Source organism: Corythoichthys intestinalis, chromosome 9 (genome assembly GCF_030265065.1).
Source record: "Corythoichthys intestinalis isolate RoL2023-P3 chromosome 9, ASM3026506v1, whole genome shotgun sequence".
NCBI lineage: Eukaryota > Metazoa > Chordata > Actinopteri > Syngnathiformes > Syngnathidae > Corythoichthys > Corythoichthys intestinalis.
The window spans coordinates 35,344,138-35,370,382 of NC_080403.1; the positions used below are offsets into that span (position 1 = coordinate 35,344,138).

The following is a 26,245-nucleotide window of genomic DNA, read 5'->3' on the forward strand; positions in this document are numbered from 1 at the left end:
AGAGGGGTTTTAATATAAAATTGTACTTGTACTAACATTTATCTTTTAAGAACTACAAGTCTTTCTATCCATGGATCCCTTTAACAGAAAGAATGTTAATAATATTAATGCCATCTTGTGGATTTATTGTTATGATAAACAAATACAGTACTTATGTACAGTATGTTGAATGTATATAGCCATCTTGTCTTATCTTTCCATTCCAACAATAATTTACAAAAAAATATGGCATATTTTAGAGATGGTTTGAATTGCAATTAATTACAATTAATTATTTTTTAAGCTGTGATTAACGAAATTAAAAAGTTTAATCGTTTGACAGCCCTATTTTGAATGCATTCTTTTTCATTTAAGTCAGCCATTTTTCTTCGCTATTTTGTTCTATTCAATTGGTGAAGCAAACATGCTTCCCAATAGTTCTTCCTTCTCCAGTCCATGAGCATGTTCTCACTTTATTTTGTTAACAAAATTGAAAAAAGTTAAGAACCTTTGCAAAGCAGATGTATTACTGGATATCTTTGAAGCAATTCCATCAAAAGTCCTACATCACCCTACCGACCAAACTCCTTTGTCTACATTGAGGTTCACTGTGAGTAGTAGCTCATCCAATTAGGGGTGTGACAAAATATCGAAATGGTGATATATCGTGATACTTTGTATCCCAAAAGGTTATTGATATGCTCAGGCCAAGAATCGAGCTATCGTTTTAAAAAGGTGTGAGTGTTTTGGGAAACAAACAAACAAAAAAAAAGGAACCAAAAACTGGCTACCAAAAATTTCCACCATAATAGTGTCTCAGTTAACTATAAGGCTGCCAATGACGGTGCTTGAAACCCAATCCATTTTAGACTGGGAACGTTCGTTCATTCAAAACCAGAGCATTCACAGTCATTCATTTTAGGGCATTTACAGGTCATTTCCTGTTGAGTTTGAGTCACTGCCTATTCATTTGGGTGATTCCCAGGTTACTTCCTGTTCTGTAACTCGAAATAAACAGGAAGTGACCCATAAAATACCCCAGAATCAACAGGAAGTAATTGAAAATCAACAGGTAAATGACCTTAAATGGCCCAAAAGTACCTCATTGCCTGGCATTGGCTGCCACTGAAGGCCATAGACGTTCAATCCATTTGAAGTGGGAGGGATGGCAGCGAATGAACGAATGTTCATTCGCTGCCACCCTCCCAGTTTAAATGGATTGGACGTCTACTTGTGATAAACTCATTCCAATTCGCAGCAGAAGCTTGTTTTTCTGTTTATTAGTTGTTTGTAGAATATCCTAGAATGATTTCCTGACCAATGTATCGATAATCGTCGTATCGACGTATCGTCAGATCATCGTTATCGTGAGCTTTGTATCGTATCGTGTGGTACCAAGAGGTTCCCACTCCTACATCCAATAGTGTGTGCCTCTGTGTGTTGGAATCATTAATTAAAAAGTACTCAAGTACACAATATTGTGTGACATACACAGCGGAGCTTTAAAAGCCCGCAGTTTCTATTCATTATGAGGCCACAAAATTGTAATAAATGGGAAAATAATACCAACTTCTTCACCCTCATGTGGCTTAATTATTAGAAAAAGCTCTCAGTATGTTACAGTGCAGTTTTACAGCAATACAATCACAGTAGTTCTTAATTTATGTGGCCCAGACATTTTTAGAAATATAAGATCTTTGTGAAAGCACTTGCAGGCATACCTACTAATCTGGTAAATGTTTATTTATATAATAATTCTGCTGTGGTCAACTCATTTATTGCTGCTTTTAGATCATCTTCCAATCATCAACCTTGTTAGGGGAATTTTGTCAAACACACTAAATGGCTTTTAATGGTTCAGAGAAGCTTAAAAATTACTCTAGGTAGCATTAAAGGGATTACAAGAGAACTGACCTACACTGAGACCCCCTTGTGCCCTGCTCCACTACACTGAAGGATTATCACTGCACAAACACAACTGTGTCATCGATAAAAGAATGAATTGGGAAGGAGATTATAGTTATGCACTCTGCTGCACGTGAGAACCGAAAATGCTTAGAGACACTATCCATCATCCATCTTTGATGCCACTTATCCTCACTAGGGTGGCAGGTGTTCTGGGGCTTCTCCCAGCTGACTTCAAGCCACAGGTGGACAACATCTTGGACTAGTCACTAGCTAATGGCAGGGTACAAATAGGAAGCAACCATTAGTACACACAATCACACATAAGGTTAATTTAACGTCTTTATTTAACCTAACTTGAATGTTTTTGGAATGTGAGAGGAAGGTGCTCAACACATGCAAGCTCAGCTCCCCACTTGATTGCTAATCAATGTTCTGATGTTGTGCTTTGGTTGTTCCCTGGTCTTGCAGTGCCTATACAGAGCCTTTCCCACTGAGCTCAGTCTCAGCTGGGTCAACTGAGGAGGACCATGGACGTACCTCAGAAGAGGAAGATGGTATTACGGAGCAAAGCTATGATCGACAAGTAAGTTGTGGGACAAATAAATTATAGGGTACTGGTTTCTTTTAGTTCTCTTAACTCCTTCGGATGCAGGGCTATCAACTGTTGTTGACAGTAGAAGATGATGGCCTTTGAGACATGAGCAGCCACAAAACTATCACATTTAATTGAAATGCGTTTTAATTAAAGCTGTCCCAAATGATTAGTTTCCTCCCGATTACTCTGCAGACTTTTTAACGATTAGTCAACTAGTCTAATACTTTTTTAAATGAACTTTATTTATTTATTTTTACTAGTCTTGCATTGACATTTTTGTTGACAATTATTAAAACAAAAACATTTTGGGACACTTAAATTCTTTATTAAAGTACAAATAAACACATGAATAACAATAATAAATCACAAATAAACAATGATGTCAAATGCCGATGTCATTAACTAGTGCAAAAGAATGGAATGTAAACAGATTCAGAACACTGTGACTTCACTTTTCCAACAGGATTCAAAACAATTCTTACTTTCCCTTTTTGTGGTATGTCTCTATTAGGGATGCAGCGATACAGTTAAGTCACGATTCGGTACGATTTTCGATAAGAGGGACACGATTTTCGATTCGATTCAATACATTTAATGCTCGGAAACAAAAAAATACAAGTGTTATTTATTTATTTATTTTTACGTTTTTTTTTTTTTTATTTTGCAAACAAGCAAAAATAACAGTGCCATCATATAAACATGCATTTTAGTGCATAATATTTGTGTGCTTACTTCTTACTGATCTGAGGAAATTTTGTATAAAAGTGCTGAGAACAATCTTTACTATTTGTAAAGTGAGGCGGGGCACACTGTTGATTGCTAAGCTCTCTTAGCAGCTATGTTTACCTCATTAGCAAAACATCCTATTTGTGGTCCAAGTCCATCTGTGTTACGTACTGAATTAACAATATTTGCAGCATTATCTACAGTCCCTGACAAAAGTCTTGTCGCTTATCCATTTTGTAGAAACAATTGCTAATAACCTGACTTTTAATCATTCAATTGGTTTCAGAAATGGCTCATATGAAAGCTAAGACCCTCCCAAATGATGTTGAATGTACAAAAATATATTTGTTTCACTGAAAAAAGATTTATCATTTAATTAATGAAGACATAAAGGTCAAATTTTGGCAAGACAAAAGTTTTGTTGCCTATAGAAAGTAGTGTGAAAATTGAACAAAAAATGTACTTCAAATACAAAAATATGTGACATAACATAAGCGAATTAAGTAGTGGTGCTGTGAGATCCAAATTTGATATTTTGTATGACTTCCATGGGCTTGAATGGTAAATGGTAAATGGTGTTAAGGACTCCATCCATGCGGTTCGGCAAGGATTCATACAATTTATTGATGAAGACATAAGGAACATCAAAGAAAGCAGTCTTGCATGCTTCCCAGAGTTCATCAACATTCTTGGGTTTCGTCTTCCATGCTTCCTCTTTCATCCTACCCCAGACATGCTCAATGATGTTCATGTCTGGTGACTGGGCTGGCCAGTCCTGGAGGATCTTGATCTTCTTTGCCTTGAGGAACTTTGAGGTAGAGATTGAAGTATGCGATGGAGCACCATCCTGCTGCAGAATTTGTCCCTTTTTATGGTACGGAATGTAAGAAGTAGCTAATATTTGTTGATATTTCAGACTATTTATGTTGCCTTCCACCCTGCAGATCTCTCCTGGTGCAGATGATTAAAAAAACGTGTAGAATTCATCGATGTAGTATATGGACTCCGCGTACCATGATCACTCTGGGCTCACGGGACTTGGGGAGGATCTAACGTAGCACATCTAGGTTGCTATTTGATGATATCTCGCGTGTGCGCGCGAGTGTTGTCGGGGCATTAAAAAAGTTAACAAACACCACAGAAGTCACGTCAGCTCATTACTGCACAACAACAGCATTTGACAATCGACTTTCATAAACAGGACGAGTTTGAAGTATAACGCACTTAATTTGCCACCCATTGTTCATCATGTAACCGTGAGTTAGCTTTCTGTGTCCAAGGGTGTTAAGCTGCCTGGTGTCAAACCGACGCTATTCGTAGCAGCCAAGTCGGTAACAAAGACAGTCTTTGTTAAATATGTACGAGTGGGTATAGCGTATCAGCAAACCCAAAATGCTGCCACACAACGGATCTGTACGACGTTGAAGCTGCCAAGCCGCCTCCTTAAGCTTCTGTCTTTCCTCACGAGCAACGATCCTCGTGTGCCATGGCTCCTGCACCTCAGGCATTTTGGGGTAGGAGTGGAGGGGGGCCTGCTAGCAGGAAGGAGCCTTCTCATAGCTTTTTTTTTTTTACAAGGCAAAGATGCCCCGGATATTATAGTGAGAGAGACCACAAAAAAAGTTCGAAAAATACATTTTGGGAGCTTTTTCAATTGGACCGAATATTTTTGCGTATTGAATCAAAGAGGGCGATCGAACTCTTCTATATAAAACCGAGTATTGTTGCGTCCTTAGTCTATATTGTGCTCAGCATTCGAGTGAGCACCAGCTGAGTAGATAAATAAATGTCACGTATCACTGGAGTGAAGTACGTGAAAAAAAACTTAATGATGCATGTTGATACGACGCTACGATGGAGTATTACGGGCAAATAAATAAGAAATTTATTAAAAGAAGAAGGAATTTTAAGACGTATGAATATTGCTACGAGAAACAAAAGTGGCATTATTACGTAGGGGTAATGTAGCTGTGAGCCGCTACGTACTTTACATACATGTACATACCTTCGCTGGGACCTACGACGAAGAATTAGTTTAAATTCTTCTATTGATTATAATTTGATGTACAGTCCCTGACAACAAATCAACAAATCTTAGCTGCCTCTTACATTCCTAACCATAAAAAGGGACAAATTCTGCAGCCGAATGGTGCTCCATCACATACTTCAATCTCTACCTCAAAGTTCCTCAAGGTAAAGAAGATCAAGATACTCCAGGACTTGCCAGCCCATTCACCAGACATTAACATCAATGAGCATGTCTGGGGTAGGTTGAAAAAGGAAGCATGGAAGACGAAACCCAAGATGTTGATGAACTCTGGGAGGCATGCAAGACTGCTTTCTTTGATGTTCCTGATGACTTCATCAATAAATTGTATGAATCCTTGCCGAAACCCATGGAAGTCATACAAAATATTAAATTTTGATCTCAAAGCACCACTACTTAATTCGCTTATGTTATGTAACATATTTTTGTATTTGAAGTACATATTGTTCAATTTTCACATTACTTTATGTAGGCGACAAAACTTTTTGTCTTGCCAAAATTTGACCTTTGTCTTTATTAAATGATAAATCTTTTTTCAGTGAAAATAATATATTTTTGTACATTCAACATCCTTTGGGAGGGTCTTAGCTTTCATATGAGCCATTTCAGAAACCAATTGAATAATTAAAATTCAGGTTATTAGCAATTGTTTCTACAAAATGGATAAGCAACAAGACTTTTGTCAGGGACTGTAGATAAAGCATAATCATAAGGATTCCCTTATTTGTAAAACCGATTCTAAAACACAAGATGCTTTCAATATTGTTGATTTTAACGGAGGCCGCAACGCACTGCGTAAAGTACGTAGCTGCTTATTCAGCTGTATTAGCCCAACATTAGCCCCTAATACTTTGTTGTACGTTCCACATAAAGGAAACTTCATAAAAAATGTTGTCACCTGGACTTACGATCTGCCAGCTTTTTGTCTCCTGTCGTCTTCCAAAATTATACCTGGGTGCGCTTCAGGTGTTCAATCATGGCGATGTGATGTCGTGGTACGCAAGCTTGGCACACAACAGTGTACCCTCCTTTGTTTTGTTGAAATAATTCCATGCTTTGGTCACTCTGGTGCGCTTTTTTGGCTTTGTGCCGCTTTCGCCACTTCAATCCCGAGCGTCCGCCATTCTCAACTTTCCACGCATATATCCTTTAACCCTTTTTTAACCGTTGACGGGATAATGTACTCGTCGAAGCATTTACGTCATCAATGACGTCGACTACATCGACTAGTCGGGACAGCTCTAGTTTTAATCTGTGAAAAACTGTATTGGAAGTGTCCCTCCTCGGAAATCATAACACAAAAAAAAGTACAGTAGCGTTGCCAGTAACCCTTTAAATGGTTTCAATGTGATGTGTTGAGACCTTTTGATTAACCTCTATATAGAACAGCTGCATTGCTGTCACTGGCACTGCACACTCATACATAATGCATCAGTATTTAAAAGTGCCATCTTTGAGAGGGCCCTCATGTCTATGCTCCACTTTAATGAAATAATCTGTCTTTTTCTAACAGTAGAGCTAAAAAAAATATCCTACACTTTTTAATGTGTCCCTTGGTTGTTTGTATAGCCACTGCTGTTAATGCTTCAGAGCAATAAAAATCATTCAAACATTAGTGTTGGTCATTCATCTGTTACTACTCTCATGCAGACTGACGGCCGTTCTCGAGCATTCTATGTCGCGAAGGAGATTCTGGATTCAGAAAGACTGTGAGTATCGCCATAGTGTCATCACATACAACATCCTTAAGATGTTTTGCCTGCGTAATGTCACCCATGTGTAAGATAAACCATCAAGCTACATGCAGAGCAACTGTTTCATCCTCACTTCGCTTTCCACTTAACTAACCCTCTAATGTGGATTCGCCATCATACATAATGTATAGGTCTTGTAAACAGATTGACTTTTTTTTTTTTTTCAAAATGTGCATGTTGCAAAACGACACTTTTTCAGTGAGCCAAAAATATGTCTTGTATTATTTTTGTGCAACACATTGTCAAGTGTGTATCCAGTTTCATTACTGTTGGCTTTATTTTATATTAGCAACCTCTCTAGATTTGCATAAACTGTTATTTATAGGAGCGTTGTTATTTGTTTAATTTAGATTTCTGTCTTTTTCAGACATGTCAGTGCCCTCCAGTACCTTCAAGAGGTAAAAACCTGTCTCCTCCTATTCCATTTTCTTAGAAAACCTGCTGATAACATTTTATCATGCGAGTCTGCTCCCAAGCCTCTGTCTGCGTCTTCTCCCCCTGCTGTAAGCACTGTTAAAGTTTATCAATGTTGTTGCAGTGAGATCTATTTCCTGGTCTTGACAAAGTTAACATATTGTGCTCTGGTGTGGTCAGTTGTAAAGTGATGCAGTGTATTTACAACGCCTGCTGATATTGTCCTTGTATCGTTAATTACGTGATATACTTTATGCATAAAAATACTGTGTTGGGGCGACTGACCGTGGCACAGAAAAAGGCAAAAGATAAGAGGGAACTGGTCCTAACTACAGTTTGAGTACACCTCTCGCATTTCTGCAGATATTTAAGTATATCTTTTCTTGGGACAACACTGTACTTTGACACAATGAACTGTAGGGTTAGTAGTAGTTAATTTATTTTCTCCTCAAAATAAACCAGAATATAGCCATTAATATCTAAACCCCTGGCAACAAAAGTGAGTACACCCCATAGAAACTACGTACATCCCTAAATGTCCAAATTGAGTACTGCTTGTCATTTTCCCTCCAAAATATCATGTGACTCGTTACAAGAGTGCTGTCAGCATTTCTGGTGTGCATGGCTGTCACCCCAGGAGGAAGCCTCTACTGAAGACGGTACACAAGAAAGCACATGGATTACGGGAACCTGTTATGATCGTGGGCTGAGAACCCTCAAAAAAGGCACGAGAGATAACGAGGATCTGAGTTTATTGTAGTAGCAGGTTATTGTTCACAGGGCTGTGGAGTCTGGCATGAAGATTCCGGGCAAAGGTACCAATAACGAGAGGCATAGGCAAGATCCTGGAACAAAGCAAATAGGTCGATGATCAGTTGAGTCCACACAGAAAGATTCAAAACGCGAGAGGGCACTGACAGTGAACTGAAAGAGACGATCCAGCGATGTGGTGGAGCTCTGGCTGGCTTATGTAGGCTGTTGATTATGTTTGCAGGCAGCTGCCGTCGCTCCGCCCGTCAGGTGCTGATCCTAATTGAATGACAGACACTTGCCTGGCCCTGGGCCTGACAGAGCCATGTCCTATGGTCTGATGAGAGGGACGGGCTTTCTTGTGTACTGTCTTCAGAAGAGGCTTCCTCCTGGGGTGACAGCCATTCACACCAATTTGATGTAGAGCAGGGGTCCCCAAACTTTTTCCTGTGGGGGGCACATAACTTTTCTCTTCTCTGATGAGGGGCCGGGGTCAGTTTGTAACAGAAAAAGTGTCACGATTGCAGTAGTGCCTAAATGTAAAAAAAATGTATTGTTTTTCAGAAAGCCACAATTAAATAACCCTTTTTGGATTCTTCACGGAACAAACGTAAATAAAATAATATTATATAATATAATAATAATAATAACTGAAATTTGACTGGGGGTCCCTCTGTGGGTGTGTGGTATAAAGCCGGACTCCGATCAGAGAATCAACAGGGGACATTCAGGATTTATTTGTTTCCTTTAATGATGATGAAAGGAGTATGAGATTTATTTTGTTGTATTGTGTTTTTTGTGAATACAAGATAACCATGTAACATGTCAGTAATATAATATATATAACCTATAAACATATACTGTATTATAAACATATCTAAATTAACAGGAACAGCATTAAATATAATAGAAATGAAATACACTGCTTACATAATGCATACAATGCTAATCATTCACAATAATGAGCATACACATTAAGCAGGAAAATAACTAACAATTTAGATAAGTGAATTGGCAACAAACAAAATTCAGCCTCCACCATGTAGCCAAAGGGGCCAACGATTAGCATTAGCAATTAGCGCTAGCGGCTAACGGTTAGCACACGGCGGCTAGCGGTTAGCTCGTGGCGGCTAACGAATACAAGGGACCCTACGCAGGTAACTCATCTGCCAAACGTGTGTATGCACTGCCAAGGCACACTTCTGCAATATACCCACCTCTGTCATTCACACACAACACTTAGATTACCACTAAACAGGACGGCAGCTTGAGGAACGAACCGCAGGCAGTGAAAGGAAGAAAAAGTGACGCGTGTACACAGGCAGTGAAGGGAGGAGAGACAATAACTCGTGCGCGCTAATGAAGGGAGGAGAGAAAGTGACTCGTGCGCGCGTCGCTTTTCTTAGAGGGCCAGCGTAGTAACAATTCAACTAAAGCACAAACATGCAATGGGGCTTTCCAACAATAACACTATTAATTAAATAGATAATGGGTTCTTCACAGAAAAAAGCCAGGAAATAAATAACACTATTTTGTGGGGGGGGGGGGGGGGGGGGGTCAAAATGCTCTCTGGTATTGTTCAGGGGGCCGGACCAAATGTGGAGGCGGGCCCTATCCGGCCCCCGGCCCATAGTTTGGGGACCCCTGATGTAGAGTATGGAGTATGGTCTGAGCACTAACAGGCTGACCCCCCACCTCTTTAATCTTTGCAGGAATGCTGACAGCACTCCTTTAACGAGTCACATTACATTTTGGAGGGAAAATGACAGGCAGTACTCAATTTGGACATTTAGGGATGTACGTAGTACTCACTTTTGTTGCCAGGGGTTTAGATATTAATGGCTATATTTTAGGTTATTTGGAGGGGAAAATAAATTAACTCTATTATATAAACTGCACACAGACTACTTTTCATTGTGTCAAAGTGTTATTTTGTCAGTGTTGTCCCTTTAAAAGATATACTTAAATATCTGCAGAAATGCGAGGGGTGTACTCACTTTGTGATACACTGTACTTTTATAATAATAATTTTTGAGTCCACAATTTGTTCTAGCTCATCCTAAATATTTTTTGCACGGTAGTTTTTCCAACACAAACACACCTAATCATGCCATCAAGGACTTCCCTTACTGTACTGTGGAACAATTATTCAGAAGAAAAAAATGCTTCGAGATTTGTCTTATATTTATATAAAATCAAATATTCAGTGAGATTTAAGTGAGATCTCTGATGAGTTAGCGCTTCACTTGCCTGAATTTGCTGCAGGCAGTGTGGGCTTGGTTCCCATCCAGTTATTGCTAGAATGGCCGTCTGCCCCTCGTGTATGTAAGTACCATACATTCTATTCATAAAATATAGCATTTCTCATTAAGATTACTCAAAAGTGGATTCTTATATTTAAACACAGTCATTTGAAATACAGAATTACATGGCTTTATAGATAGGATATGATAGGATAGGATCTTTATTAGTCATTGACACCAGCTTTCACAGATGACAACGAAATTGCGTTCGATGAGTAAGCATCGGGCCACTGCAGACGTTCCGCGCCGCCAACTTCTCTCTCTTCTTCGAGAATTACAGAGCAGTTACAGACGTTACAGTACACACGTGTAGGGGTGTAACGGTACACAAAAATCTCGGTTCGGTACGTACCTCGGTTTTGAGGTCACGGTTCGGTTCATTTTTGGTACAGTAAAAAAACAAAATGCAAATTACAAATGTGCTAGTTGTTTATTACACACTTTTGTGCTTTTAACAATAGGAACATTAGCCTATACAAAGCTAGAATTCTGCTCAAAAAGTAGCGGGTATTTAAAGATAATCCAACAACAATTTGCCTTTCAGACCCCGCGTATTGGTCAGCTTTCTTTCTGAAAGAAAGAAGAAAAAAGAAGGCCTGTGCGAAAGAGAAAAGCAATGCCAATGACAAAGATTTTAACATGTATTTTACAAATGAAATGCCTCAATGAAACATTTTTTTTTCTTATGAACGGTTTTCAAAAGCTTTATCAGTGGATTTTCTTAAGTTAAAGCGCCACACAGAAATTAATAAATTTAATTGTGTAAGCAGGATGTGTGTATTATTCTTATTATTTAATTACAGGTGAGTTAGCTCATTTCAATTTATTTTATTTAAATGGGCTATTATTTATTTTATTATGTGTTTATATTTTACAAATGTCATATAGTATTCATTTATATTGTATATTTTATGTTGTATAACTTTAGTTCCTATGTGAATATTAGTTCCTACTTGTTTTGTTATGGTAGGAGGGCTTTGTATTGAACACGGGGCCGTGTTGGTTATTATTATAGCAGAGAAGACAGCCGTAAATCAACAAAGACAAATCAACTGTGCTCCGATCTACCACTCAAGGGATCTGATGGACTCAAAAAGTAGGTTACGATTGCATATTAGTTTGAAAATCGACCAGATCCACCGTATTATTACACGAGTGACTTCCAGCTCGATCCTAGCTAGTAGTATTGATGCAGGGGGGCTGCGTCTCGCGTCAAATAATAAACTCTGCCGTTCTTTTCACGTGCGTCGCATTGAGCCGCTTTTGGGACGCATCTAACACGTGGCCGCACTGTGACTGGTGTGCATTGGCTGATTGACTCTAACGCCCGCGTTTCACTGCAGTTCTAGCGGCGGCCACGTTGTCGCGCTGTTGACGTTTCTGGACTGTCCTACCGTGTTGGTCCTCATTATAGTAGAGAAGACGGAGTAAATATAATCTACACAAAGAAACTGTAACCTGATCGACTCACAGCCTCGAAAAGTAAGGGTTTATTACGTCACCGCTACCACGTACCGAAACGGTTCAATACTATTACATGTACCGTTACACCCTTACACATGTGTCATACAACATAGCAGGGATATGACACGACGTACAGATCATTTGCAGGAATTTTTTGTACGAAAAAAAGGAAAACTACCAGTCATGGCTGGAGGAGGAGGGGGGGGCAGTGATAGTAAGAAAAGGCGGTAGCGGACTGGAGGGGATGAGGTTGTTTGTGAGTGTGTGTATGCCCCAGTGTATCAGTATTTGTATGTGTCTGTAGACAAAATAAGAGTCGCAGGGCGCTCTCTCCAGGAGAAGGGAGGGGTGGGATAAGGGTGTTCGGGAAAGCGAAAGGAAAATTAATAATCGAATTAAGCCGAATACGTAATTTAATATGTCAAATAGAGTTGGTCTTCAGTCGAAATCGCGCTCCTCAGGGCATAGGTGAGACCTCAGGTCCCTTAAGTCATTGCCAATAGTCACGGTCTGCCTCGACAGTTCCGCCACCTGGCGCCATGTAGCATCAATTTTTCTCCATCTTCTTCGGACTGAACCGTGAGTCCACAGAGCCAGTTCTCAATCCGAGCCTCAACGCGGTTCTCCAATGCCTTGAATCCCACCGTTTGAGTCGTGGTCAATTTGTTGATTTTCTTGAAAGCTGCCGTCTTGGAACCTCTCCGGTAGAGCAGGGCGCCTCCTAAACCAAGCAGAAGGAACCCCACGACCGTTACACCAAACAGCCAAATATCCTCAAAATCTTCCACAGATAGGACAGTGAGAGAGGCTGGCTTCCAATGATAACATTAATCTCTCACGTACCCAGCGGCAAAGATCTGGGAGAGACGGCTCTCTTGGTGCACCGTGCCTTGTTGAAAAAATTTTGTCAAAAAAACAACAACTAATCAACCAAAATCCAAATGAGTGTAGTCTTGCTGGAATGCCAGCCTTTACACCACTGTTGTTTTGGCCTTTTAATTTTCGTTTTAGTCTTAGTCTTTTGGACGATAATACTTATCAGAGTGTTTGTCTTCGTCTAGTTTTTCTTGACGAAAACTCAAGACTAATTTTGTCTACTTTTAGTCGACGTTAACTAAAATGTTTTCGTCTGATTAAAAAAAAATAATAATTAAAAAAAAATACTCTTTACAAAAATAAAGATTTCCAACTATTTCGAATGAACATTGGCATACGAGCATATATTTTATCATCTACAAGGACAACGCCAATTAGGTGAATATACACACTCGGCAGGAAAACAGTATATCATTTTCAAATAATTATACCCACCTGTACGCCACGAACTGTATGTAAAAAAAAAAAAAAAAAAAAAAAAAAAAAAAAAAAAAAAAAAAAAAAAAAAAAAAAGAGTTGTCCGAGAGTTTAAGACGACGTATGCCATTACCATTAGCCTAATGCTAAGTTGAGCATAGCATTGACTGAACGTGAATGCAGTACTAGCGCTACGAGTTACATTTAGTGTGTAATGCTTACTCAGCATAAACCTTTAAAGGCTCAAGCAACATTGCATATTCTCTCTGGCAAAGATAAGAAAACAAATCTTACCGTGTCTGGAAGCCTGGAGACGGAGAGGAGCAGCATGTCACATGAGTGACACAACCAGACACTGCTACGATGCAGGCTAACTACACATAAAATGTCACACATTGTGAACATATGACAAAAACTATGGCGCATTTTCGCCTCGATGTCGTCTCGTCAGACGAAAACTGGCATTAGTTTCGTTAAGTTTTAGTCTCTTAAAACAAATTTCTAGCTCATTATTGTCTCGTCATCACCGTGAAAAAACAGTTTGCTGATTAAATATTTTCGTTATAATTATCGTTAACAAAAACAACATTGTTTTACACTTTTAAAAAATACTGCTTTTTAAATATTTCTACAAATTAGACAAATATAAGCTCAATTGGATACATTAAAAAGGTAATCAGAATGATGTGACTGAACCTATAGGATGTAAACACAAGCCTTTGTTGTTACATTTAGAACTAAGTGGAAATGATCTAAAAGGAATGAAATGTACAAATGATTATTTGTTGCGCATATTAAAGGGTAAATTTAGAAACTTGTGGCCCCCAACGTTTCTTAAATCTAGCTGCACATTTGAAAGGAATCCGAAACAGGTGGCAGCTTAAAGACGTAACATCATCTGATCACACGGGAGTGATAATTACACTTTAGGAGTTAAGCTGTCAGAGCAGCAATTAGTATTTCAAATATATGCCCTGTGATTCGATGGCAACCGGAATAGGACAAAGTCTGCTTTTCTCTCCCATGTAGGAATGTTAGATTCCATCGTATTGCAACCCTGATACGAGCAAGTGGTGAAGAAAAATAGATGAAATGGGGGGAAAATGGTCATCTTCAACCTTGCGAACTGTAATTGATCAACTGGTTTACTCTTTCAATAATTGTATCCATATATTGAGTGAATTTCATGTTTCAAACGCTTCAGGATTCCGTAATGAGAAATCAATTGCAAAAAACTGACAGAATTCTTAATGCTCAATTAAAAGATCATGCCCATCCCTTTTTGAAGTCAAAAAATGTCAGCCACCTAACGATCGTGAGTTTCATAAAGAGCACACATTAACTCACGTAGTGTTAGTTTTACTTTTTTGTATAACAACGCTTGGCAAGGGACTTCAAGGTGACCTTAAGGAAGTAGGGCGACCATGCATCACAGCCAACTGCTGTCAGATACAACATATTGCTTCTGCTCAAGACTGTTGCCATAAAGTTACTTTAATGACTGTTTTTAACCAAATAATGGCTTTCTAAAAACCCAAAAATGTAAATGAATTGCTATTCAAGGGTACAAGTAAAGATCTGACAGGTTGACAGTCAACTCAGGGGAGACTATCAGTCAGTTTGTGCCTTCTAACCTTGAACAAGGTCACCCGAATCTCATATACACCTGTATTATACAGTGATATATGGCAGCATGTAATTTGATGACATTCAACTTTACGAATGCAAATATTATACAGGGGAACCCACTAATGACCACGAGGCTGCAGGGCAAAGTCAGAAAAAGCCATGCTTTTTTACTTTATTCAAATTCAGACGCTTATACAATATTCATTGCGACTGCCTAGCAACCAGTTTAGGGTATACCGTAATTTTCGCACTACAAGGCGCACCTGACTGTAAGCCGCCACCCACCAAATTTGACACGAAAACAACATTTATTCATAAATATGGTGCACTGGACTATAAGCCGCACCTATCCTTACTGTATTATAGGATATTTACACCAAAGGCATCATACGACTGTCATAAGACCAAATGAACCACCATGAAGCTTTGAACCAATTAGCTGCAAAGCTTCATTGCTTCAAGAAGCTTCATTTGGCCATCACTGCTTCATTGGGGAAGACAGTCAACCTCTGCTACCACCTGCTGTCAACACTGTTGTTGTCCAACGTGCCTCCTAGCATGCACTGCAGCACTACAGATGTAAAATTTATGATCTGTGCTAATTATTTCTTCAGTTACTGTTCCAGTTGTTTCATTAATTGCTAGTTATAGTATTTGGTAGCACTTTATTTGACAGTGGCGCCATAAGACTGTCATTAGACAACCAAAATTATGACATATGATACTGTCATGTGCATTAATGAATGCTTAAAACAGATGTGATTTAGTGTTATCTGGCAAATTATCTCACTTTTGAATGGATGTAAAAGATCCGAGCTGGACACAAATGGAGTTAGTGACATAATTTGCCGGATGACACTTAATGACATCTGTCAAAAGCATTTAGTAATGCCCATGATAGTGTACCATCAGAAGTATGACGGTCATATGACGCCGCTCTCAAATAAAGTGTTACCTATTAACCCCAAAAAATCAACAAATAAGTTGCACTGGACTATAAGCCGCGGGATTGAAAATGAAGGAAGTAGCTGCTTATACTCCGAAAATTCTGACCCTGCCTCCTGCCCGTTGTTAACTAGGATAGGCAAGGCCGTTCCTGACCAATTTGGTGCCCTAGGCAACACATTTGTTGCCCCCCCACCCCCCATTTTCACCACATATATTTAAACACTCACACTGAAAAAGCACATTATCTCTTTGTAATTTATTATATAAAAAAGATAATGAACAAGTGCATAAATTAAAAGAAAAATGCTGTAATAACTATTCAAAAGCAATAAAAAACACTTCAAAAACAAATGCATTAAATAAATTAGAATTGTTATTACAATATGATTAACACCCACCCACACAAACCTATATAAAGACACACAGAACACTTTAAAATGAAACTTTTTTTTTGTCACCTTGACCTATAACCTTACTCACTTTGGCTTCATTGATGCAAAAGCATCTATTGCACTTTGATATGACAGTTGTTTTGGAAGGTGCACTTCTTTCCTGGACTTGGTGGGCTTGGACTTGGTGCTGATGTGGATAAGTTCGCTGTAAAAGATGGCCCAGGATGTACAGAGGTAGAAGGAAAATATTTCTGAAGAGCATATACAAAGAGAAAAAAGTGGAATGTCACATTATGTTAGTCAAATAGCTGTTGATTGTGAAACCTGCATGATAAAACCATAATAGCGCCTAAATTCTTGCAGCCTACTGTACCTGTCTTTTGCCACTATCTTTGATGGGCGAAGTTAAAAGAAAATAAATTCTTGAAGCACGGCAACTACACAGGACTATCCAATAATAATGAATTAAATAATATGATAACAAAAAAAAATGAGAAATTGAATATGTAACATGAACGTGATCGCCATTTTAATGAATTAATGACACATTTAATAACAAATGTTTGCATTTAAATCTGTGGCACTTTTAGTCCCCCATACCACAGAACTTTGAAATTATTAATTCCATATTTAATGGTGTATTTATTTAATTAACCATGGCACTTTTCGGCAAGGCAAATTTATTTAAAAAGCACAATTTAACACAAGGTAAAAGTGGTTCACATCACATGAAAATAAGCAAGACAATTTTAGTCATACACTTTGTCCAAATTTCTCTAAAATTGGAGAGGGAGTAAATTTAATTGAAACTAATCCACAGCTGACTGAATACTGAAAATATTTTTAAAACAACAGCCTGGCTAATGATACAGTATAATTTTGCTTTAGCACGAAGTCATATAAGCTCGATGTAAATAACCGCTAGCTTGCAAGTCTACGTGCTTATGCTGTCGAAAAAAATCATCACAACAAACCTCAGTTTTTCTTCACGCCTTTGCTATCTTCTTTCTTTTTCTTCTGACCCGAAGGGCTTTTGTCTTTTCATGAAGTTGACTTGTCAACGTAACGTCGCTCAAATGCAGAGGCTAAAAATAGCACCTTCAGGTAGCTCGCTGGTCTGCTGGGTGGTGAGACTAGGGTCCGTGGTGAAATTACCGCATCAAAAGAAAAAGTGAAACGGGCAGAAGACACACTAGAAAAATATTTTCATTATTATTTAAAGACTTATTAGGAAGGGTTTTGTTGTTCTTTTGTTTTATTGTTTTGTATAATTTTTTGAATACTGCTATCATCAAATATTATTTGAATATTTTTCTTGACGCCTTTTTGGACGCCGGTGCGCCCGTAGGCGGTTGCATAAATCGCCTTATGGGCGGCCATGTCTGAGGATAAGCTCTAGCACCCCCGCAACTGTTGTGAGGAGGTTCAGAAGGTGAATGAAAGAATATACAGTATTAATGTATTCTCCCAATGAATAAAAAGTGCTCCAGTGCCATACATTGATTATCATTTCTACATGTACAAGAGGAAACTAGAAGGCTACTAAAGCATTATTCATCCGAAACATTTAATTCTTGGTATTCTTATATACCAACAAGTGATATACCAACAAGTGTCGTGCATAAAATGGAGTCATTTAGCTTGGAAGCCGTACATTGGCTCAACATTCTTGTTTTTTGGGGGGGTGAGCTTGAGACTCATATGAGCTATTGTTCCATTGTCTGATAAGGAATAACAAGAGCAAAAAGAATTTCCAGACCCTGTCTCCGCAAAGGAAGGGAGGCCGTGCTCCTCTTTTAAAGGACTTTTCACAAAACAGCTTCAACATATGAGGCTTATTCTTTAGTTTTTATTTGGCACCTGTGACATTTGGACAAATTATATGACAGCCAATTGTATGACAAGCTACTCAAGAAGCCAGTTGCTTCTTGACCTTCCCTACAAAATGGAATTGGGGATAGGCCACACAAACTGTGTGTCCATACGTGTCTATTTAAGCTAGGAGGCAGTCATCCAGAACTCTGAGCGTATGTAGCTGATCTTGTCTCCGGCAGATGTGATGAATGCTAACGTGAATGAGATCAATGGTGCAAGACGAACGGCTTGTAGCACAAAGTGGCAGCACATTATCTCACAGCCAGCTGGGTCATAAATGTCTGGACTTCGCACAACACTACCGTACAATTGATGAGCTGAAGAAGTCCATTCCTTACCCAAAGACTGTTGCTAGACTGTGGGTGGGATGAGGGAGTTGATTGTCAGACACCTCTTCTCTTAAAGAATAGAATTGTTTTCATTTTTTATCTCTTTACTGATTGTGTCCAATTTCTTTGTTCATGGGTACCAACACCAATGCCTGTCCGAATACATACATTGGCAAATAAGTATTTAGTCAACCACTAATTGTGAAAGTTCTCCCACTTGAAAATATTTGCGAGGCCTGTAATTGTTAACATGGGTAAACCTCAACCATGAGAGACAGAATGTGGAAAGAAAAAAACAGAAAATCACATTGTTTGATTTTTAAAGAATTTATTTGCAAATCATGGTGGAAAATAAGGATTTGGTCAATACCAAAAGTTCATCTCAATACTTTGTTATGTACCCTTTGTTGGCAATAATGGAGTCCAAACGTTTTCTGTAACTCTTCACAAGCTTTTCACACACTGTTGCTGGTATTTTGGCCCATTCCTCCATGCAGATCTCCTCTAGAGCAGTGATGTTTTGGGGCTGTCATTGGGCAACACGGACTTTCAGCTCCCTCCACACATTTTCCATGGTGTTGAGATCTGGAGACTGGCTAGGCCACTCCAGGACCTTGAAATGATTCTTACGAAGCCACTCCTTTGTTGCCCTGGCTGTGTGTTTGGGAGCATTGTCATGCTGAAAGACACAGCCACGTCTCATCTTCAATGCCCTTGCTGATAGAAGGAGATTTTCACTCAAAATCTCTCGATACATGGCCCCATTCATTCTTTCCTTTACACAGGTCAGTCGTCCTGGTCCCTTTGCAGAAAAACAGCCCCAAAGCATGATGTTTCCACCCCCATGCTTCACAGTGTATGTATGGTGTTCTTCGGATGCAATTCAGTATTCTTTCTCCTCCAAACAAGAGAACCTGTGTTTCTACCAAAAAGTTCTATTTTGGTTTCATCTGACCATAACACATTCTCCCAGTCCTCTTCTGGATCATCCAAATGCTCTCTAGCGAACCTCAGACGGGCCTGGACGTGTACTTTCTTCAGCAGGGGGACACGTCTGGCAGTGCAGGATTTGAATCCCTGGCGGCGCATTGTGATAGTTACTGTGGTCCCAGCTCTCTGTAGGTCATTCACTAGGTCCCCCAGTGTGGTTCTGGGATTTTTGCTCACCGTTCTTGTTCTCATTTTGACGCCACGGGGTGAGATCTTGCATGGAGCCCCGGATCGAGGGAGATTATCAGTCGTCTTGTATGTCTTTCATTTTCAATAATTGCTCCTACAGTTGATTTCTTTACACCAAGCATTTTACCTATTGCAGATTCAGTCTTCCCAGCCTGGTGCAGGTCTACAATTTTGTCTCTGGTGTCCTTCGACAGCTCTTTGGTCTTGGCCATAGTGGAGTTTGGACTGTAACTGACTGTGGTTGTGGACAGGTGTCTTTTATACCGATAATGAGTTAAAACAGGTGCCATTAATACAGGTAACGAGGGGAGCCTCTTTAGACCTCATTAGACCTCTTTGACAGCCAGAAACCTTGCTTGTTTGTAGGTGACCAAATACTTATTTTCCACTCTAATTTGGAAATAAATTCTTTAAAAATCAAACAATGTGATTTTCAGTTTTTTTTCCACATTCTGTCTCATGGTTGAGGTTTACCCATGTTGACAATTACAGGCCTCTCTAATCTTTTCAAGTAGGAGAACTTACACAATTGGTGGTTGACTAAACACTTATTTGCCTCACTGTATGTACTATGAATGCAAAACAATACTGTGGCACCAAGGCCATTATGCAACACCTGGTAGTGTGTCTTATGCAGACAGTTCCTCCTTTCCTGAATGCCTGGACAGAGCCCAAAGTGAAGGAAGGGCAGCAGGAAGGATGTTTAGGAAGACCTGACCTTCCTCCCATTTTCCTTTCCTATTCAACCCTCATTCTACAACATTCACTGGCCAAAATATTAGCTACACCTGCACAGTAGAATTTAAATCCTGCATGAAAAATGCTACCTTTAATGAAAAGGGTGTATTTGACAATAAACTACAATGCATCTTAGAGAACGTTAATCAAACCTGGCCAATATTATCACTATTAGGAGTTACTTACCACAATAACAAGTGACTTATGGAAGTAAAAATGAGGGTGTGCTAGAAGTATAAAACTGGGTTATTGTTATCTTTGGACAGAGAGAATTTTGTGTACATGATTTATTTATACATGCAATTTTCCAAGTCTTTTGACCAGTGGGTGTACATACTAATTTCTCACGTTCTCCCCCTTTCCTCTATCCATCCTTTAAGCCTTCTTGTCATCTTTAACTTCATCACCTTCTCCTTTTCTTTTTGTCTTGTGCAGGACTTCAGGCCAGCAGTGGCTGAGGCTGTGGACGAGGATGGGGATCCAGTTCTGGAGGACCAGAGATTGGAGGAAATATTGGGTGTTCTTCCTCAGGTCTTAAATCTCCACAGCAGAATTCTCACTGAGCTGGAAGAGCGCATTGATCACTGGTACGCAACATTATATCTTAACAAAGATTACTTAAGGCTCAGTTTCTAAGCATATTCCATTATCCTCGCACGTTTAGGGAGGAAGGCCAGAGAGTGGTGGACGTGCTCTTGTCACATCGTGATGACTTCAAGGTGTTTGATACCTTCATCTCTGAGTATGATCGCAGCATGGCTCTATTGGATGAGAGCTGCAAGGTCAATCCAACCTTTGCAAGCATAGTCAAGAAATTTGAGGTTGGTCACATTTGGTGCTGCAACGATTAATCGATTAACTCGAGTATTTGATTAGAAAAAGGATTCAAATTAAATTTTGCTGCTTCGAGTATTCGTTTAATTAAAGTGGCATTGTAATGGTTTGTTTTGAAAGTGTTTGCTTTTATTATTATTGATTTGGGTGGATACACAGCCCTTTAGTCTACCTCATTTCACATGGCTGAATCAATCTGCTCCCTGTTAAGACAAACATAAGCATTTTTTTGAGCTAATGATTTTTTGAATGTATTCCTATTTTAATTTAAATGTATATTTAGCCATTTTTTGTCGAAATATGTGTCTGAGCCATTTGTTAAGAGCATTGTAAAAAAAAAAATGTGAGCATTTTATAGCATTTAAGCTAGTGGACTTTTGCTATGTAAGTTAGCCAATTGTTCTTTTTTTGTACATATATCCTCTTTTTGTTTTTTTTTTTATACACTGTGTGAGGTATTGTAATTTTTCTATGTTCCTTATCCGATTACTCGATTACTCGAACTAAATAGTTCATCGATTAATCGAATACTGAAATAATTGATAGCTGCAGCCCTAGTCACATATGTAATGCTCTTTTTACTTAAATGTCATAGTTTGTCCATCCCTTTGACATTGAAAATCATCTTAGAGTCTTGGTAAACTGCAGCCTATCCCGTCTTATCTCAGTTGGACGAGAGGCAGGGGAGAAGGCACATTAATTAGACAAACAGCCACTCACAGTCACAAAGGCAATGTGGACGCTTCACTTAACCACAAATGCATGTTTTTAATGTCAGATTAAACAAAATGGGAACAAGCAAAATCCATGCAAAAAGTCAAAGCCGTCGTTCAAACCCAGAACCTGTCATTGTTAGGCTGCATATGTTCTTACCCAATTATTCTCTGTATTCCTTAAAGCATGCTGAATTTCCATATTGGTCAAGGGACATTGCTTTGTTCAGTCAGTTTGATATCATTCTTTGTACTCATCCAACAGGCTTGACCTTAAATTTCTTTATTGTCTGCTCCCTTCAATGGGACTGACATTTCCTATGTCTCACTCACAGTTTCTTTATCTATTCAGCAACCCAATTTTTTTCTGTTTTAAAGAATCAGACAAGAAAGGTTACCGTAAGTAAATCGGCTTGTCACTCTTTTATAGGCCACTGTATTCGAGGCGCATATTTTCCTTATTTCATTTTTCTTCAGCACGTTTTGAAAAGCAAACGTGCGCAGTGGTGTTAATAGATACATTGGCAACATTTAATAAGAAGACAGGATATTAAGATAGTATGGAAAGATAACCACATCAGATCCTCATTTCCATGCAGCTGTGTGCCTGTCTGCAGAATAGAGTCACTGTTTGGACAGAGGAAAGTGCATTCAACTGTTCACATGAGTACCTCCACGTACTTTGATTTGCTGGATGTTTGTTGACACAGTGGTTCCAAGTATTTCTAGTTTGGAAAGAAAGTGGACAATGCACCAACTGTTTCCACTCATGAATATTTAACAGCAGCTGCCCCTTTCCAAAGAAGAAAAAAACAACAAGTTTGTACCTCCTTGATGCAAGACGATCTCAAGTAATCTACATAAACAGAAGAGAGAAATGAGCACCTACGATTTGGGATATATACTGTATTTTTCGGACTATAAATCGTAACCAGAGTATAAGTCCCACCAGCCATAAAATGCACAATAAAGAGGAAAAAAACATATACCGTCATTTTCACACTACATTGCGCACCTGTCTATAAGCCGCCACCCACCAAATTTGAACGAAAACGGCATTTGTTCATTGCTAAGCTGCACTGGACTAAAAGCTGCTGCTGTCCTCACTATACTATGGGATATCTACACCAAAATATATTGACCGATAGCATTTTAAGACCAAATTAACCCCTATGAAGTTTTGAAACAATTGTCTGCAAAGATTGATTGCTTCAAGAAGCTTCATGAGGCCATCACTGCTCCCTTGAGGGAGAGAGTCAACACCTGCTCCCACCTGCTGTCAACACTATTGTTGTCCAACAGGCCTCCTAGCATGCATTTCAGCACTACAGATGTAAATAACAATCAAAATTCATTTTCTATGCTATTTCTTCAGTTATTGTTCCAGTTGTTTCATTTATTGATAGCTATGGTATTTGGCATCACTTTATTTGAGAGTGGTACCGTAAGACTGTCATTAAAATCCTAATTATGACATGACACTGTCATGAATAGGGATGGGAATTGATAACCGGTTCCATGTGTTTCAATTCCATGGAATCGTTTGGCAGTGTATCTAACGATTCTCTTATCATTTCTAAACAGCACAATGAATATCACGTAACTCACGTTACACACTTCGAATTCCGCAAGTGACACTGCATGGTTACTCAAAGAGGAACAACTCACCAAGTATAATCTGAGGAGTCGTCGCCGAGAATTTTTGGATTTATTTCCACAGGCCAAGTCATTATTAATGAGACTACTTAAAGAAATGGTGATTTTCCCAAAAAAAGTCTATCGGTGTATCGTATTCCTCGTCGAATACTCTATAAGAATAATTAACATATATGCATCTAAAATAATCCTAAACGATTTTATTAGCAATTTTAATACTCCGGTTAGAAAAGTTCCTTGGGTAGTCGTTCGTTCCCATAGCAACCAGTCAGTTACTTTTTGTTATTGTCCTACGTCACAAGCGTTGCGTATTCTGGGACCGAGAATAGGTGTAAGGTGCGCATTTCGAGCAGAGTGTGGCCACCTGTGTACGTCCATGAACGAAAGTATTTCCTCTTCATTCCATAAAGTTCTTATGATAAGTCAGAGCCGTTATCACTGCGACAGTTTTGTGTTTTTACTGTTACGTCGGCTGGTTGCTCCTGCTCGTCCTTGCTGCGTCACGGAGAGCGTTGTTAACATTATATTCGCGTTGCACATTTGTGTTAAGAGGGAATGTGTTAGCTTAGCATCTTAAGATGATGTTGTACATCCATATGAGTGTGAAGTGCTTAGTTTTCGCCACTTTTATGGCCAAGATGACCGCACGAGCACGCAGCGTGCTTCTGGATTGTGCACGCTCACGGGTTGTGTGCGCTCACTCGCACCCCCCCACCTTTGCGGGAGTCATGTATATGTGTTACTGACTGCTTTACAGTCTATTTGCATTGTTTATTGCATCAGCACTAATATGATGCAATTTTATCTCCTTACAGAACCACACATATACCCACACATTCCAGTCTTCTTCCACACACATACAAATACATCAACATCTTTCCACGCATGCTCTCATCTGCTCATTGAGTGATTCTCATATCAAGTGTCATTGCCTGTATATAGTTGTGCTGTTGCCAAGTTGGATTAAAAGTGCCAAAGACCAACTCCACTCTCCACGACTTGTGTTCTAACTGACACCCCGAGGCGAATGAACCATAAAACATATTGAACCTAGAATACAATACAACTCATATAGTCCATTGGTCCAAATTAGAATCGATAAAGAATCAAATTGTCAAGCAATATCAATATTGGAATCGGAATTGTAAAAATCTTATCAATTCCCATCCCTAATCATGAGCATTAATGAACGCTTATAACAGATGTAATTTCGTGTTATCCAAAAAATGATGTCACTTTTTGAATGGATGAAAATGATCCAAGCTGGACATAAATGGAGTTAGGGACATAATTTGCCGGATGACACTTAATAACATCTGTCAAAAGCATTCAGTAATGCCCATGATAGTGCCATGTCATAATTATGACGGTCTCATGACAGTGTCATCATGCCGCTGTCAAACAAAGTGTTACCTATTAACACAAATAAATCAACAAATAAGCCACAGGATTCAAAGTGAAGGAAAAAAGTAGCGGCTTATCGTCCGAAAATTACGGGGTAAATCTAATTTTGGGAGGAATAATACTAAATATAAGTTCAGGGTGTCCCTGCCTACTGCCCGTAGTTAGTTGGGATAGGCTCCAGCACCCCCGCGACACTTGTGAGGAATAAGCGGCATGGATAATGAATGAATGAATACTAAATATACGTATTAACAGTTCAGATAACAATAGCCTATACAACACGATATAACTTGTTAACTAAACTGTCGACCAAATCCATTAAAGTCTGTATCTTCAGTATCACTTTTGAACAACTCCGCCAACTCTGGAAGTAATCCTTGCACTCTCTTCTTGCGGTCGTCTGTGTGAAAAGTCACACCTGAGTATAAGTTATCGTCCGTAAAGTATTTTAGTAGGCACTGATCCTCGTGTATCTTACAGAACATTTTCCACACTTGGTCTATGTCAGCTGAGGCCTTGTCTCTTGATAACCTCCATAAAAGTTGGGGCTAATGGGCCTCTTCATTTAAGCTTCATGAACTTGAGTTCGGCTAATTGGCACCAGCAGTAAATGAAGTGATCTACAGAGAAAGGTGAATGCATGAAAAGATATTGTCTTATCAAAGGCCAGTATATTTTTATTACGGTGAGAGATGATGTGTTGGGAAAAGAGGACTTACCCGGAGGTATACTGTAAAGCATGGGTCGGGAACCTTTTTGGCTGAGAGAGCCATGAACACCACAATTTTTTAAATGTAATTCCGGGAGAGCTATACAATATGTTTAAAACTAAAAATACAAGTAATGTCTGCATTTTATGTAATTTCAACACTTTTAAAGTACAAGGGTATGGATTACTCTCTGAATTCTTTTTAATAACATTGTTATGCTGTTGCTAATAAATGATGAGTATTTCTTACCATTAATGCGACTTCTGGTGCTGCATGGTTTTGCTGATGGCTTTGTAGTCTGGTTGATACTTGGTGGGGTTAAGCTTGTTGAAAAACTTAATATGCATCTCTTTTCATGTTCACGAACCGCCACGAATCCTGTTTTCCCCCACCACGCACGAAGCACCATCAGTGCACACTGAAACAAGTTTATCCATCGGTAGATTTTTTTCTTTTGCGAACTTTGTAAAGGACTTGAATAAATCCTCCCCTGTTGTTGTCCCTTTCACATTCAAAATCTTGCAATCACGCTGAATTGGGATAAATTGCTTACATCTGTTGACTCATCCAAAGCGAGAGAAAAAACGGTGCCGCATTTATGCCCT

General features: G+C 39.1%; 1 protein-coding gene and 1 long non-coding RNA gene across 5 annotated transcripts in view; one reads left to right on the forward strand and one right to left on the reverse strand.

Annotated features, from left to right (window-relative positions):
• The window catches only part of fgd5a (FYVE, RhoGEF and PH domain containing 5a), a 77,752-nt gene that overhangs the window by 18,748 nt on the left and 32,759 nt on the right, over positions 1-26,245 (forward strand). For all 4 annotated transcript variants that reach the window (XM_057846319.1, XM_057846317.1, XM_057846318.1 and 1 more), the window contains exons 3-7: positions 2,356-2,470; positions 6,906-6,964; positions 7,377-7,407; positions 20,759-20,910; positions 20,988-21,144. In XM_057846319.1, coding sequence (XP_057702302.1) covers positions 2,356-2,470; positions 6,906-6,964; positions 7,377-7,407; positions 20,759-20,910; positions 20,988-21,144 — 514 coding nt within the window. The remainder of the gene's footprint in view (positions 1-2,355; positions 2,471-6,905; positions 6,965-7,376; positions 7,408-20,758; positions 20,911-20,987; positions 21,145-26,245) is intronic.
• On the reverse strand, positions 8,104-9,482 carry LOC130921938 (uncharacterized). The gene is made up of 3 exons (XR_009064429.1): positions 9,391-9,482; positions 8,342-8,706; positions 8,104-8,268 (listed from the first exon to the last, which is right to left on the reverse strand). It is a non-coding gene; the product is annotated as an uncharacterized LOC130921938 (long non-coding RNA).